At 55.7% G+C, this 16,413-nt stretch overlaps 5 protein-coding genes across 5 annotated transcripts; 1 reads left to right on the forward strand and 4 right to left on the reverse strand.

The window, feature by feature from the left end:
* Window positions 1-204: 204 nt before the first annotated feature.
* Window positions 205-1,750, reverse strand: MYCTH_2299820 (uncharacterized protein). Its single transcript, XM_003660910.1, has 2 exons — window positions 650-1,750; window positions 205-525 (listed from the first exon to the last, which is right to left on the reverse strand). Exons 1-2 carry the CDS (start codon window positions 1,626-1,628, stop codon window positions 377-379), a joined length of 1,128 nt encoding a protein of 375 aa, XP_003660958.1. The 5' UTR covers window positions 1,629-1,750; the 3' UTR covers window positions 205-376.
* Window positions 1,751-2,568: 818 nt separating this feature from the next.
* Window positions 2,569-4,997, reverse strand: MYCTH_2137894 (uncharacterized protein). Its single transcript, XM_003660911.1, has 7 exons — window positions 4,476-4,997; window positions 3,990-4,362; window positions 3,840-3,886; window positions 3,769-3,809; window positions 3,618-3,682; window positions 3,504-3,534; window positions 2,569-3,392 (listed from the first exon to the last, which is right to left on the reverse strand). The coding sequence occupies exons 1-7, from the start codon at window positions 4,653-4,655 to the stop codon at window positions 2,945-2,947; spliced, it is 1,185 nt and encodes a 394-aa protein (XP_003660959.1). The 5' UTR covers window positions 4,656-4,997; the 3' UTR covers window positions 2,569-2,944.
* Window positions 4,998-7,401: 2,404 nt separating this feature from the next.
* Window positions 7,402-9,685, forward strand: MYCTH_2299830 (uncharacterized protein). Its single transcript, XM_003660912.1, has 4 exons — window positions 7,402-7,968; window positions 8,096-8,225; window positions 8,360-8,459; window positions 8,744-9,685. The coding sequence occupies exons 1-4, from the start codon at window positions 7,723-7,725 to the stop codon at window positions 9,519-9,521; spliced, it is 1,254 nt and encodes a 417-aa protein (XP_003660960.1). The 5' UTR covers window positions 7,402-7,722; the 3' UTR covers window positions 9,522-9,685.
* A 1,220-nt stretch (window positions 9,686-10,905) lies between these two features.
* Window positions 10,906-11,700, reverse strand: MYCTH_2124673 (uncharacterized protein; the record flags this gene model as incomplete). The annotated part of the gene is made up of 4 exons (XM_003660913.1): window positions 10,906-11,124; window positions 11,181-11,314; window positions 11,437-11,479; window positions 11,536-11,700. The coding sequence occupies 4 exons, from the start codon at window positions 11,698-11,700 to the stop codon at window positions 10,906-10,908; spliced, it is 561 nt and encodes a 186-aa protein (XP_003660961.1).
* Window positions 11,701-12,627: 927 nt separating this feature from the next.
* MYCTH_59106 (Aminoacyl-tRNA synthetase) lies at window positions 12,628-15,755 on the reverse strand (the record flags this gene model as incomplete). Its single annotated transcript, XM_003660914.1, has 1 exon — window positions 12,628-15,755. One exon carries the CDS (start codon window positions 15,753-15,755, stop codon window positions 13,005-13,007), a length of 2,751 nt encoding a protein of 916 aa, XP_003660962.1. The 3' UTR covers window positions 12,628-13,004.
* Between the last annotated feature and the right edge of the window lie 658 nt (window positions 15,756-16,413).

A 16,413-nucleotide genomic window follows, 5' to 3' on the forward strand; every position in this document is an offset into this window, starting at 1 on the left:
AGAAAATCGGGGCGGCGTTGACCGCTTGGGCTTAACCGCGTTAAGTACTCTTCTGTTTCCTCTAGGCGATGGGACATGATGACATTTGGGCTGTTAACCTCTGCACCTAGTTTCTGGCGGCGACGGTATTATGATTGTTTTTCTTGGGCCGCACATAGCCGCGGTGGGCGGGCATGAGACAAGTGTTTGGGAGTCATATCTGGCCAGCTGACCTTGGGCTCGGCCCTGTGCTCCCATATCTTCATGATTTGGAAACGAGGCAGTGGCAGAGAGATGGGCGGGGCGATGTTTCGTCTCCATGCCGCTGCCCCGTAATCATTTGAAAATTTTGTGTTGGTTAATATGCGAAATGTGTTGCTCAAGGCAGTAATTATTACTAGCTTGTTTCCTGCGTGACCGAGCCCCGTTGTTTCTCCCTGGGATGCTCCGCTCGCCAGAGCTCCTTCTCGCGCCTGAGTGAGAGGCGCACCCAGTGGACCGTGATGGTGGTCCAGATGACGACGAAGATCAAGGGACTTCCCCAGCCTAGGCGTTTGTTATTGTCAGTGACCTGATCTTTGTCTTATTTTCTTTTATTGACTATTAAAAAAAGGAGGGGGGAGAAACAGACAAAGAAAAAGAAGAAAGAAAAAAGAAAAAAGAAACATACCGACTCCGTAGGCCACTTTCTCGGGCACGGTCCAGATGACGATAAAGGTGCCGATGCTGTCGATCAGGGCGCCGGCGGCCCAGAACCAATTCTGCTGGGCAATCATGTGCCGGAAGCGGGGGCTGGCCTCGTAGCGGGCCATGAGGGCGTCTCGGTACTTACGGCCGCCGGCGCCGTCGACGCCGACAATGTCCTCGACGATTGTGAGGACCAAGGGTGGTACGCGGGCGCCCTTGGGGACGGAGCTGATCTTGAAGGGGGCCGGGCGGCGGGCGCGGTTCATGCAGCCGGACCAGACGAGCTGGCAGCCGACCTGGATGAAGAAGAGCGAGACGGGGATGGCGAGGGGCCGGACGAGGGGATCGTGGGGGATGGAGGCGCCGATGAGGATGGCGGTCATGACGGTGTAGCCGAAGGAGAGGGTCCAGTGGGTGAAGTCGAAGGACCAGCGGGTGCCGCCGCGGGGGCGGTAGGTGTCGCCCATCCAGATGAGCTTTATGCAGCGCAGGCCGAACTCGATACCTGTGACGACGCCGAAGAAGGAGGTGATGATGGCGAAGACGATGCCGCGCCGCAGCGTCGTGCCCAGCACCAGACCGTAGTAGAGCGAGATGGGCAGCAGGCTCGACTCGAGCACTAGCAGGAACACGACCACCGCCAGCTTCGCCTTGTAGTCGAGGATGCGGTAGCGCAGGCGCGGGAGGCCCGGGAGCTCGGCGAAGTCGATCGGGTCCGGCACCGCTCGGGGAACGGCCGGGGCAACGGCGGTTGGGGCAGCGCCGAGGGCAGCAGCGGAAATTGTAGTTGTGGTGGTGATGGTAGTAGTAGTAGTAGTATTGGTAGCAGCAGTTCTACCAGTATTGGGCGTGGGCGTATGGGGTGTCATGGAGGCGATGCCGACTAGATGGGTGCTCGCATTGGGGGTCGAGGGCGCCGGTGGATGTTTCAACTCGTCTTTTTCTCTCGCTTGGTCGGCCATGCTTATTCGCTTGCTCGCTTTCCCGCGTGGCCAATTGACTGACTGCTTCGCTCGGCTGTTTCTTTTTTCTTTTTCTTTTTCTTTTTCTTTTTTTTTTTAGGTTTCTTTTCTTGTCAATGGGAAGAAATACAACTGTGGTTCCGGCAAGTGGATCGAGTGGTGGTTCTGCACAGTCAGGTCAAGCCGCAAGAGGGGACAAACACGCCAAACAACGTAAACCAACAGCTCGTTTTTAGAGGCAATATTCAGTCAACAAAAGAAGAAGAGAACGCATAACGGAAAGGAAAGGAAAGGAAGAAAGGATGCACATGCCATTCAGGTAAGCGCCTTGTTAGGACAGCGCCGCATGATGTGTGCCATGGCTTGTCTTCATGGAGACAGCAGGGCGACAAAACTGCGACCCTGAACAGCATCTGGCTCGAATATGACGTGGTGAGAGGTGCCTCGAACGCGGGCGTTGGCCATGATCGGGTTCGAGGCGCAAACTCGCTCGGGGCATGCGTCAGGCAATGATGTCACCACGCTCGGCTCTCTGTGGCCAGCCGTTGTAAAGTGGATCTCGCTCACTAACCTTAGTGCTCCTTAGTGCCGATCGAATGGGGGTTCTTGTGGACCTAACCCTTAGCCAAACCCTTTTCTCACCCAAAACCCCCTTCCGCAGATTGACGGGGTCGGGCAGGATGGCAAGTCTCGTGCCGATTTTTAGGCGGCATCTTGCTTTTTTCCTGTTGAACAATTCACTTGTGTGGTTCTCGGAAACCAATGGTAAAATTAGTCTGGTACGTATGTATGTACATACAGTACCTCTAACCTTCGGTCCCGTTTGTTGTTCTTTCGGGGCCGGGCACTTAACCTCCCGTTTTCCGGTCCTCAGATATTCCATCCCCCTCCCCCCTTATCCCATCTGGTCTCATCCAAAAAAAAGGGGAAAAAGGAAAATAGTTATACAGCGCACTGGCATTCAATGCCAGAATGTTCCGCCCACTGACACAAGAAATTGTGGGCGCTTGGCCCCGTGTGGTGGACCGGGCCCCACTAGGGTTCCCGGCCCCACCAGGGTTGCAGCCACCCAAATCTTCCCTGCAGGGTAGCCCTGGTCAGCCCCTTCCTTCTTCCTCCATCATCGAACTCGATAGCAGTCATACTAATTATGTACGAAGATGGTTGATTTCCGCATCCATCCATTCACCCACACCCCGTAACTAACCTTATACGCCGAATCCGACACATCCCCCCCTTTCTCCCCCGGGCAGCTTTTTAAAAACGCCCTCAACTGTGACTGTTTTCTCCAGTCCCATAGGATCACTGATCCATGATCACTTCCAGCGGTCCATGGAGCGCACCGCAGGGCTTGCCCCGGTGCCGTAGGTGGTCGTGACGGCGACGTGGTCCGTCCTCACAATGGCTCCCTTGGGCGGCAGCGCCGGGTGGGACTGCGGCGAGGTGTAGTCGTCCGGCTTGGAGACAATGTTGGTCTGGCTGTCGTGCCCGTCGCTCTTGCGCCCTTCCTCGCAGCTGCCCGAGTCGACGACGGTATCGAGCTGCGAGATGGCCATCGGATCCTTCGGCCCGCCGCCGCGGCGGAACCCGCGTCCGGACGAGAGCTCCATGTCCGATGCCATCTGGCCGCTGCGCGACCCCGTGTGCTTCTCGTACCGGTTGTACGAATTCGACGACGAGAAGGTGCGCCGCCCGACTAGAAAGTCTGCCAGGGGCTTCAGGATGGGGATCGAGGCGGCGATCATGATGGTCGAGCCTTCGATGCTATCGACGGCCGAACGTCAGTATGTTGCGGGCGTCGACAGGGTGGAGTGGGAAAAACAAAAAAAGACAAAACAAAAAGGAAAGGGGGGAGGGGATTGGGATATATCTTACGCGGTCCAGATGGTGAGATCGGCAGTATCGTCTATTTAAACAAAACGGCCGTGAGTACCCGGTTCAGTGCGGTATATATGCTTTTGGGGACTGGAGTTGGTGGTCTCCACTTACAGACAAAGTCGGGGCTAGCAAGACCCGGAAGACGCGTGCACTTGTAAATGGCGACGATGCCGGCCCTGTAGTGTAGGGAGAGGTCAGTAAGGGTGATCGCAAAGGGATGGCTTGACGCTCAAATAAGGAAAGATATGGGGAAAGAACTTACACTGAACCGATACCCAGGGCAAAACTGAGCGCGATCTTCTTCTTGAGGCTCATTTAGAGCTTGAGGAGGACGATGGAGGGGTAGACGGCAAAGTACAAGTCGACAAATCCGGAGAAGGCTTTGGGGCGCGGGATCGGGTCAGCCAACTGGGGGTTGTCGGTTGTGACATTGCCTGCGAGGCGAGTGGTGCAAGAGGAAGGAGAGGGAGACGTCAAACTCACAGCCGGCGTAGATGGAGTAATTGACCAGGATCCAGGGGTTGATGCATTTCCCTTTGACGCTGAAGTCCCACATGGATCGGGTGGGAGTGCACTGCCCGAAGAGGATGCCGACGCAGCCCATCAGGCTCAGCTGGCAGAAGATGGCCAGGAACCACAGGAAGATGGAGTGCAGCCGGGACGGGTTCATCATGCGCGTCAGCAGTGCCACGACGGCCAGCTTGGGCAGGCCGAAGGACAAGATGCCCGGGCAAAAGGCGACCATGGTGTAGAAGATGGCGCCTCCTAGCTGTTCGTCGGTGAGGAGGGCGGCGTGGTGGCCGCTACCGCTCTGGACCGCCTTGGATGTGAGGGCTACCATGGCCCAGCCGCAGAGCTGTCGGGGAGCAAAAACGGCGTTGTCAGCGTATTATTTGTTCTGTCTTATCTCGAGGAGACACGAGACTATTACCACACGGGGCGGCCGCCGGGACATAAAAAACAACATACCATGGCCACGATCATGAAGTAGTCGTCCAGATGCATCTTGCCCAGGAGGTAGATACGGGTGAACAACCGGGCTCCCACAAACAGCGTGCTGAGGACGGTGACGACGATGGTAACCGCCAGGATCGTCGGGCCCTTGTCGTTGTCGACAATGTCGGGCGCAGAAGGACTAGCGGCGGCCATGGCGATTGCGGGCTCTTATTTCCTAATTCTTGTCTTTGCGACTTTCTTGTAGATGTCTTTTCGGTCTCGCAGGTCGGCGAGTTCGGGAGAGTCGTGGGATTTCGAGATCAGATCCACCACCACGAGGAGTCAAACTAGCCCACGAAAGACCGATGTTCCCGATGTTCCCGTCGGCGAGAGGAGCCCAAATCGTTTGCGATTGCCTCGGGGCAAAGGGCGTAAACCATGTGCTGAGGTGCTGAGTCGACCCTGTCGAACCCAGAGCCGCTACATCAAACGAGTGGAAAGACGGGGAAGCACGACATGGCGGATGGAGAGAGATCGTAAGAGGAGGGATCGTACGGCATGTGTTTTGTGGGTTGGACACAGCAAGATATCCGCCAGCCGTGGACGAGACAAGAGAGTGCCTCTTACACAGTGCACAGTCAATGCCACAGTCGAGGGTTCCACGGAGGGTGATCTGACATAGCCCATGACTCGATTTCAAAAAGATTGACCTTCAACCGTCAGGGGATAATTTGCCCATTCAGGGGTCGATGCGCCTCAAAGTCACTAATATTTACTGCTTAGCTATCAAGTACCTTAAAGTATAATTCTCGGAGAAATCCGTAGTGTATGTACATATACTAACTTGATTACTTCTGTACACAGAGGGTACATGAATTCCCTCCGCGACGAGCTCACTGGCGGAGTGTCCGCTGCTCTGCAGCAAAGAAGCCCTTCCGTGCACCAGAGCTCGTTTCCGGCCGGGGACGGGGTAAGCAGCGCTGTAAGCCGATAGGCCAATGCTTGGGTCTCGGTGTGTCAGGGAACATGGGATGCTTGTCGCGAAGGCTTCCAGGCCCCTGGTCTGGACCAACGGCGAGCGCGCTGGTGAGCTCGATCGACCCCGATTCTTCAATGATCGGCAACCTAGTGTAGTGTACGTCCGTACACACAGTTCGTTCCTGGATTGCAAACACACCGTGCCCTCGTAAGCCACCTTTGACTACGGATTAACTACGGAATATTCCGTACATACTCGGCAAGTGAGCATTTAGTGTAAAGCCATGCGGGGGATGGTTCGCGGACTGCGAACGAGCATTGCTGCAGTTCTTTTCGCCTGTCTCCCCTCCCCCTCCCCCTCCCCCTCCCCCTCCCCGGGCCAGCCACCTTGACGAGGGGTCGCCGGTGTGCATCTTCGGCAGGAAAAAGAGGGGGTCCCAACCTCCCCCTCGTCCTCTCCTGAGGCCCTGCGCGCACACGAGGAAGTCTGGCTTTCCATACTAGTAGGATGCTCCATGGAGACAAGAGAGGGCCCTTCAGTATCCAATCGAACCACGAACGTGGTGTGCGTGTGTGTGTGCTGCGGTGGTACATACTTGCAGCATACATGCAGATGTATATCGCGTTCTATTAAAATTTCTCACCCTTAGGTAGCGTAGAGTTGCAATCCGTAGTGTCGCGATTGCAGTCGTGACATAGATAGTAGACATACCTGGGAAATTTCCCTTCCCAATTCCATGTTCTCTGTGCTGGACTCATTTTGGGGGCCATTTTCTGAAATGTCCAACAGATTGCCGGGCAGCCCCGCCTCGCTTAGCGGTTTTCGTAGATACACTATATTCCCCTTGTCTTCATGGTGTTAGTGTACACTACGTTGGTGTTACTCCGTAGTGTAACTATGTCTGAACGAATCGTATGAGGAGCCGTTGCATGGGCAAGGGACAGGGGAGCTTGTATCTATGTATGTACTTACATACATTGGGAAAGTTTGGACGCGGAGCACAGGAAAGGCGCTTCTCTTTCGTGGGTAGTGTATTCCAAGGTAATGTCAGATCGGTGGGACTATGCGCATTTATTACCACAGTATGTAGTGTAGTGCGTATTCCGTCCCTGCAGGATGACTCTGGTACTGTGCGTATTGTCCGGAATCTTTCTTTCTCCTCATGCCACCAACTATTGGTATAGTGTGCTTCGTAATGTAATGGCAACCATGAGATCTGGCATGTGGAACTCTCCAACGGTCTTTGTTGCTGTTTTATTTCTTGCTTTCCAAATGTCGTCCTTCGTGCGATTCCGAGTTCCGAACGGGCGGCTGAAAGAAGCCACCGTCAACTTATTGGATGCCCCATGCCCTCCCGTGTTGCCGTGGCCCCCGAAATGGCGCATGTTCCACGACAGAAGGCCACAGTCCACGGTCTCGGGTCCTCGGTCTCTTAAGAGCGTGTGGGAGAAAGGTCCCAACCAAAAGCACGACCCAAAAGACGGACGTACTTGATAAGGAGTTCGCGATCAATATATGTATGTATATAGCATAGTGTACAGTACGAGGATGTAGCGTCGGTAGATAGATACGCTATACGCGCACAGTACGTGTAAGTGCCTCGTGTACTGCCAACACCACACCCCAATGCCGGCTATCCTGCCGTGACGCTAATGCCAACCTAGCACTCATCTCCGCACTTAACTAATTAATGTTAGTTGGTGGGCTGGTGGGCGGATTTACACTTGGACACCATGCGAGGCCTTGTTGGAGGGTAGTATCTAGTATGTGCCAAGTATTTGACTGTGCAATGGTCACTCCATCACATACCAACTGTATCCGTACCACAGAACACTACTGTGTATGTAATATTTGGCACACTACACTATAATTACGTAGTAACGAGGAGTGCCGATCCTCGGGCACCTGTGTCACACTATTGGACTCCGTAGTGTACGCGAAGCACCAAACTCGGCATATCACCAACGTGTTAATGCAGGGCGGGCATCACGGTTACAGGGAACTCGGGCTCGGGTCGGGGCCTCAGGGGGCTCGGGGGAAACATGACATAAACTACCAGGGCCCAGGGGAGAATGCTCCCGTTGCCTACTATGTATTCTTTGCTGCTTTTCCGAGCCCGTCTTTTATGTTCTTGCCTCGAAAGCTGGGATAGCCCGAGAAGTCCCCTTCCCCACCCCCTAAGTCCTGTTCTCGAGAGTTCCTGTATACGTTCTTGTTTCGGCTCCCTCTCGCCGTCCTCTCTCGACACGACAAGAGTGCGAACCGTCTTACTCAACCTTAACCAGGATTCCGACGATCAACATGGCACCAAGCGACAACGGGCATGCGAACGGCAAACCGGCCGCGCCCGCGGTCGACATCTCTGTCGCCCTGAACCCCAACGCTCCGGAGAGAGTGCCGGGTCTGATCCAGGAGATCGCAGCGGCCGGCCAGGCTCTGAATTTTGACGACAGCGCCGCTCGACTGCAGCTGCTCGAGAAGGCCCGTGACCTGGTCCGCGCCCTCGAGACACCTAGAGAAACCATGATCAAGCACCTCTGGGCTCAGGTATGTAAGCTCTGCGCTCCTTATCGCGCTCACTGCACCCCATCAGCACCATAATAATCATCATGATGATCACGGAGACGTGCGAACCAGTCTCGCTCGATGCTAATGTGTTGGGTTCACCGTGCAGCCAGCCTGCCTCCTGGCGCTGACCATCGGCGTCAACACTGGACTCTTCCACCTCCTGATCGAAGACGGGGCCGGCCCCAAGAAGGCTGAGGGCCTTGCTGCCAAGCTCGGCATTCACCCTCCTCTACTGTGTATGTGCATACACCCATAGGTACCCGTCACCCGCTATCTCGCGCGCTCTCGCCTTTTCCCAAACCTTGGGTGGGATAACCCGTGACTAATAACGGCTCTGGAAATCCAGGCCGGCTGCTGCGGCACGTTGCAGCGATGGGTTACATCACTGAGGTTGGACCCGACGAGTACCAGGCGACCAACTTTACCAAGTCTTTGACAATCCCCATCATTGGGGATGGATACCCATGCATGTAAGTGTGTTGTTAGTGTATACCTCACCACCGCCCCAGACCCCTTTCCCCCCCTCCCCCCTACACTACCACCTCCCCCCTTCCCTCCCGGCCCTGGCCCCCCACACTTCCTTCAAAGAACAGGAAAAAGGGGGAAAGAAAGTGGGGGGGGGGGTGGTGTCGGATTCGCTGCTCTGTTCCCTCCTTTGCCCCGAGTCGGCCCGTCCAGGCTCCGAGTTCACCGAGTCCACTCAGACTGACCTTTTGCTCTTCTCTTTCTCTCCTGATTTTCCCCCCAAATCCAGTCTTGGCGGTTGCTACCCTGCTCTCATCGAGACACCGAAATGGCTTGCGGAGCACCAATGGCAGACGCCCAACGACGTGGCGAACGGCCCGTACCAGAAGGCCTACCAGACCAAGCTCAACTTCTTTGAGTGGCTGCAGTCGAACCAGCCGTACGGGAAACAGTTCAACCACCACATGGGCGGCTACCGGCAGGGCCGGCCGTCCTGGATGGACCCAGACTTCTACCCGGTGAAGGAGCGGCTGGTGACGGGCCTGGACGAGGGGGCCGAGTCGGTGCTGCTGGTCGACATCGGCGGCGGCCTCGGCCACGACCTGGGCGAGTTCCGGCGCAAGCACCCGGACGCGCCGGGCCGGCTGGTGCTGCAGGACCTCAAGGTCGTCATCGACCAGGTGCACGACCTCGACCCCCGCATCGAGCCCATGGCGTACGACTTCCACACCGAGCAACCCATCGTCGGCGCCCGCGCCTACTACATGCACAGCGTCCTGCACGACTGGCCCGACGAGGTCTGCACCAGCATCCTCAACCGCGTCGCCGCCGCCATGCGTCCGGGCTACAGCCGCCTGCTCATCAACGAGAACGTGATCCCCGGCACCAACGCCGACTGGCAGGCCACCGCCCTCGACCTCATGGTCATGTCCTTGCTGAGCTCCCGCGAGCGCACCGAGGAAGACTGGCGCCGCCTCCTCGAGGGCGCCGGCCTCAAGATCGTCAAGATCTGGAGCACCGATAAGCAGAACGGCGTCGAGAGTCTGATTGAGTGCGAGCTGGCTTGATTGATGGGCCCGTGCCGTCCTTGATGGATGCTTCTGGCCGCGCTCCCCCTCTTCCTCCTCATCCTCCTCCTGCCCAACAAACACAATGCCCTCCTTTCCCTCTCGTGACATAATTAACCATGCCCATGCCAAGCACAATATGGACGTACCTGAATGGACTCCTCGAGCAGTCAGGGAAAGACCGTGAGGAGAGGAGGGGAACGGGAGAGAGGAGAATTGCAGGCCTGATGTGTGTGTTGATGTTGCACCCGATCAGGGGGAATATTATGCAAGGTTCAAAGCAGTCGTATCCCTAATGAATCATTTTTAAACCTGAGGGTACATAGGATGAGACCGGAGGAAGGCATAATTAAAGACGCTGAAGCACAAGTAGTGATGGGAATGAGACATGACAACGGTCAAACCCCTAATTGGCAGAGCGAGCCGTTGCAAACGAAACAAGGGGGAAAATCGCGGGAAAATGTGGGATCGGGGACAGAGAATGGCGCGATAGAGCCGAGAATTACGCTCTCCGTAGGTAACCAACCACGAGTACTGAGAATACATATTACCTTCTCACCTATCGCTGTTCCTACAACTTTCGAAAACCGTTGCGGGTGGCGCCATGATGGGTTGACTGTTTTTCCGGCATACCTTATACAAAGTTGGGTGATGAAAGGAAGATCTTACCTTGCATAGGCGCCGAGGAGGAAGAAGGCTTGATGCTTCATTCTCGTACTTACCACTTGCCCCGTGCTTCCTCTTCCGAGGGCAGGCGGCCGCAGTCGTGATCAGGCATCCAAGCAGCCAACGGCGACCGTTTGAAACGCGTAATGCAAGGTGGAGGTGGATCCATCCAAATACACAGTATTAATTACACTTGGGAGGCGGGGAGGTAGTTGAATGGATGTTCCAACTATCAAAGTTACAGTGAAATGCAGTCGGCGCTTCGACGCACAATCCTACTGAGCAAACCCTGCGAGTCGAAGAGAAAAGTGGAAAAGGGCTCTGTTGAGTTGAAAATAGATAATAACCTCCCCCCCCCCCCCCAAATGAACAAAAAGCAATGGAAAGAGAGAAAGGCAGGAAGAAAGAAATCGAAGTAGGAGAGATGACAATACGGACCTCGCAGTTAAGACACACACCCGCCATATCAATATCAACACAGAAGAATAATTAGTAGAAATCATAGAGACAAATGGCTATTGACTGAATATTCACCGTGGCAAGAATGACTGGTCCAGGCGACTAAGGAAAGCTAGGAACCGAATCTGCAAGATGTCTATGCGAAAAAAAGAATAAAAAAAGAAAGAAGAGAACGAAACCAACCGTTCACACAGCTTTATTAAGGAGACTGCCAAAAGCAAACTCCGGGTCACGCTGAACTTCGACAGTGGACTATTAATTACGCAGTATATCTATGAAAATGGAGGAAGCAGAGAACAAGGGAAACGACACGGAACACGGCGAATGACCACTTGGACGGCACTCCCCGAATGCGATCGACGCCGTAGACGCGCAGCTCCTGGTCGACGACGCCGCCGAGGTCCCTGGGCAGCATGGCGCGGGTCCCTGCCGGGTGGTACTCGGTCGGGGTGAGCGAGCGGGCCAGGTAGGCGGCGAACTGGTCGTCCGTCCGTATGGACGTCCGGGCCCGTGTGGATCGTGAAGTTCTCGTACCCGAAGGCCTGCTTGGATCATGGCGTGATGCTGAAAGTCCTGCCCCACGCCGGGCAGGTTGACGACCGTGAGGATGCCCGCCGACTCGAGGAGCTCGCGCGGCCCGATGCCGCTCAGCTGGAGCACACTGGGAGCTGTGGACGCCGCCGGCCGCCACGATGACCTCCTTCCTCACGCTGACTCGTTTCCTGAGGCCAACGACAGCACGCAACAAAAGGCGGAGTACATGGAGGGCGCCTGGGAACCGGAGAATTACTCCGCTGGCCATATTCCACCACGAGCACCGTCGTTTTGCCATCCTCGGTCAGCCGGTCAGCCGGTCAGCCACGGTAAGTCCGGCCATGCCGCCTCCAACAACGATGTAGTCGTACTCCCCATCGACCCCGCGGCCGCCCACAAATAGTTTTGATGCATGGTGCGTCCGGGGATACGCCAGGCCAGACTGTTGGAGAAGAATGAGGATCGTGGCAACAAGAAGGGTGCGGAGCCGAGGCATGTTGATGTCGGCGTAAGGGGCCATCCGGAGCTGCTGAATACCATAATAGGTATCCCCTTTGATGGGAGGTTTATCATTATACCTAGGTACTTAGCTTATCGGGTTGGTGCCTTTTGTTTTTCTATTTATTCTCTACCTGTGCTGACTCTTCCAATTGCCGATAAACTTGGGAGTCGAGCCGACCCCTGAATAGGCCGAACGAGCAGGTTCATAGTTTGCGCGCTTGGCGTATCGATTGTTCCGTGAGAAAGGCCTCGATGAACAAGGTAACTGTGCAGTTTAGTAACTTGCAGAGATCAAAAAAAAATATGATTTGTCGGCAGAGCAGGCACTGGCCAGTCAAGAGAGAAGCCCGAATTTCTCCGTCATCCGTTCTATATTATTATTAGCCGTGGCATCACTCAAGCGGTATTGTTCCAACTGGCCCACCACATGAGTGGGGTGCAAAACAATTTCTCGCAGTATCGGCCAGCAGGAATAGAGCAAATCGGAACGGCTTGGGGAAATTGTGCGGTCGGTCCAGTTGCAGGCCGGCCTACACGAATTGGCTTCCTACCTGCCCTGGCCACGACGGCTGCATAGCTGGCACCCCGTCCGCCCGGTTCGGCTGCCCGGGCACAGTTTTCCACCCGGGCCTAAATACCCAGCGTGGACATCTCGTTGACGGAGAATTCTTTGAGCTTGGCGATGTGATACCGTATGAAGAAAATCTGCCCAGAGACTGAGGTAGAGATCGAGCCTGTGTCTGCGCCCCAAGTCCGGCCATACACCTACAACCACACATGATATTCAGATGTATCGTATATATAGTCTCGTGCCTGATACGGGGTACCGAGACGAACGTCGCAGAATCTGTGCCTCCCAATTGAAGGGCGCAAGCGGGCGTGGATATCATTTGTATTGCGCTGTGTCTGTAGACGATAATTATCAATCTTGATCTATCGAGCAATTAAAACAGACCACTCCTCCCCGGGTATCGCGCACATAGGTACATAAATGCATCTACCTCATCATCTATCTACTTGTAGTAACCAAATCATGCGTCAATGCTTGGGTTGATTCTGGTGTTGAGCTTGACAAACCCGTTGCCACAACCAAGCGGCTCCTCTATTTATCATTCCCGGACACGTCATAACAGAAATCATTAAAGAGAGCAACAAAAACGAGTGAGGGTATCGACGGGATTGTAAACAACGAAATAGAGAACACAGTCAAGCAAGCCTTGTAACATGGCCAATGACAGCCCCGCTGCTCCAAACACTGATGAAGCGAGGCACGCAGGGGAGGAGGAATTCGCGGCAGTTTGCCAGCAAGTCCCAGCTTCGGAACTACATCTCATCTTCGAAGAACTTGATTAGCGTCCGGGCGCCGCTCACACCAAGTCCCATGAATGGGTAGCAGATATAGACCAAATCGTTGGTGGTCCCAAACTTCTCCCGGAACTCGCTCTTCTGCACGAGCTTCAGCTGCTGCGCGATCGTCTTGTACGTCTTGGACAAGATGCGCGCCCTAATTCCGTCGAGGTTGCCACCCGTCACCATCTCGGGAAGGGCGCCCGTGCCGAAGGTGACGTTCCGGACCCCGGACTTGGCAAGCGCCTGGATAGCGGCCGAAATGAGCGCCTCAATGGTGCCACTAGGCGAGCCGGGGAAGTCGAGCGCAAACTTGATCTGGTAGCCGTTGGCTGGCGACAGTCGGTGCAGCACGCACAGAGCGGCAATCTCGCCTTCCTTGGTCTCGGCCCAGAGGTACCGGCGGTGTTCCATGTCGACCCAAGGGCGGACTTCGGTGATGTGCACCTGCTTGCTGCCCTTGCGGTTGGCCTTCCACTCCTCGATCTTCTTGTCGCAGCGGTCTCGGAACTCTTGCGGCACGGGCTCGTCCATGGGCTGCTCGTGGATCGTTATGCCAGCGTCCTCGGCCTGGCGCTCCTTTTTGGCCACCTTCTTGGCCGACTCGATGGGTACACGCTCCTCTGCCACGCAGCTGAGGGTTCGCCAGCCCAGCTTGGAGCCGAGAATCTCCTCCACTTTCGGGCCAACGAGAAGCCAGATAGGCCGGAGGTCCTTGTGTTTCCGCATGTGCTTGAGGAAGGCTCGAATCACGGGCTGGTACTGGTGCGGGTCACAAAGGGGATTGCCCATGACGAGCGCGTAACCATTTTCCTCCGCGTACCCAATCGCAGCACCCGTGGCCTCATGCCGCCAGACCTTGTAGCGGTCATCGAGCCAAGAAGTGTTGGTAGCGTCGCCATAGTTGGCGATCAGCTTCTCCACCGGCGGCATTTTGAGATTGGGGCGGCCATGTTCATAGTCGTAAGCATAGCGGATGGTGTCCGCCTCGGGATGGGGCAACTGCACGGTGGTCTTCTTGTGCTCTTGCAGGGACTTGGTATCGCGGGGATAGAGTGACGCGTTGCGGATGTCGCCCAATTTCAGCAGCAGGTACAGCAGCCTCTCCAGCCCGATTCCACATCCGGCGTGTGGGAGCACCCCAAACTCGAAACCTTGTAGGTACTCTTCCACACCACTTGGTTCGACGCCGGCCTTCTTCATCCGCTCCTTCAAAACGTCAGGCTTGTGGATACGCTGGCCGCCCGTCGTGATTTCCTGCCCACGGAGGAAGATGTCAAACGAGTTGGTAAACCTGGGATCTTCGGCATCGAGGTGTGTGTAGAAAGGCCGGGCGGACGCGGGGAACTTGTCGATGATGTAGTAGTCCGTCTTGTACTTCTCCTTGACCAGCTCACCGATCCGAATTTCGGCGCGCGTGCTCAGATCCTCCGTCTCGGATGCCTTGCGGCCGTGGTCGTCGGTCCAGCCCGACGAGTTCAAGAGCTCAACAGCCTCCTTGAAAGTCAAGATGGGCGTCTCTTCCAACCAGACGAGGTCCTCGTGAGGGAACCGTGTCTTGATGATGTCGATCTCTCTTCGGCAGCGAGTGTATATTCCTTTGAAAATGCTCTTCATCAGATCATCGATCAAATGCAAGGCTTCGTGATAGTCGCTGTTGATGGCCATCTCCAAATCCAGGCCAGTATATTCGGTCAGATGGCGGTGAGTATTACTGTCCTCGGCCCGGAAGACGGGGCCGATTTCGAATACGCGGCCAAAGTCGGCTGATATGCTCATTTGCTTGGACAGCTGCGGGCTCTGGGCGAGAAATGCCGTCCGCCCAAAGTAGTTAACTCTGAAGACCTCGGCGCCTGACTCAGTAGCTCCCGGCATCAGCTTGGGGGTGTGAATCTCGATGAAGCCGTTGGCCTCTAGAACAGAGCGGAAGATGCTGCACACGGTAGAGTTGATGCGGAAGATGGACTGGGCGGTCGGCGTCCGCAGGTAAGCAATGCGGTTAGAGACGCGAACTCTTGTCGACGCCATTGCCTCTGCCTGGTGCGACTCCGCGTCTTCCTCGACACGGTCCATCGTGAAGGGGTCGACGGGAAGGTGCTCCTGCACTGGTACGACAGAGTGCATCGAATCGATCACGACCTCTAAATCCTGAATCGAGCAGCCCTTAATCTTCTCCGGCGGCCGCTTCAGGGTCCCCTGAACGTGAACAAGGCCTTCGCTGGTCAGATGCTCGGCCCAGCGCACAAAGTTCTCTGAAATCTCGCCCTCTCGATATGCTAGGACGCCTTGGATCAGCTCGACCTGGTCGCGGAAGATGATGAAGGCCAGCTTGGAGCTCATGCAGCGCACATGGTGGATGCGGGCGATGAAGCTGACCGACCTGCCAACGTTGGCGGGGTCGGCGGCCAGCTTCTGGATCGACTCGGTCTTTATGAGCGCGTCACCTGTCTTGGTGCCGTACCGGGCTGCAATCTCAGGCGGGTCGATCTGGTGCGCTCGCTCCTCCTCCTCTTGTCGCCGCTGATGGAAGGACCGTCGTTCGAATTTACGCTCGTCCTCCTTGGCGAGGTGTTCCTGCGCCTTCCTCACCTGCTTCTCGTGGCGGGTGTCATGGTCGAGGGCGGTAATGTTGCCAATGCGTGGTTTAGTGAAGTGGTTCCTAGCCGAGGCATGTCCGAGCATCCGGTTGAGCGCCAGAATGGGCTTCTTCAGCCCGCACGGCGACATGGTCAACGGCTGCGATGTGGTCCCGGAAAGGCTATGAGGTACTGTTGCTATGACGATGTCGCGTACCGACGGCGCGGATGCTTCGGCTCCCAGATGTGCGGGTGTGTGCGCTTTCAAACAACTTGGGTTCCCGTCGTCTGATGTCACTAGCGGGCCGGGAAGCCTCGGTTGCGAAGCTAAGCCAGTGTAGTGAGTTGGGGATAAGGTGTTGGGTTTTGACGGAGTCAGGACGAGGAAAACACGAGAATAAATTCAAGTGGAACTTCAGGTAAGTTTGGGAGGGAGACCAGGTTTTCATGGCAAGACCGGGAAGGGACTACGAAGGCACTTGCTTCATGGCACAAACAAGGAACCGGCTTCTCTTACCTCACGACGATGCCCAAGCTAACTTAGGTAAGCTACACGCAGGTTACAGTAAGCATCTGGAATTTCAACCGGATAACTCTAAAACAGAGTAACCGGAATGCTCGGACCTTATTGCCCGATCGACACTGCCAGAAATAGCTGGAACCGAACGGGCAGGTTCAACGCATCACATGTTACCGAGTCCCATAGAGACGGAACCGTTCTTGGCACCCGCGTTGACAGGGGCCACAGTGTGTTTTTGGCTTTTGCCCTTCGGACTTTACCATGTCAGGACGGGCCGAACGAGGTCTAG

This window comes from Thermothelomyces thermophilus, chromosome 1, assembly GCF_000226095.1.
Source record: "Thermothelomyces thermophilus ATCC 42464 chromosome 1, complete sequence".
Taxonomy (NCBI): domain Eukaryota; kingdom Fungi; phylum Ascomycota; class Sordariomycetes; order Sordariales; family Chaetomiaceae; genus Thermothelomyces; species Thermothelomyces thermophilus.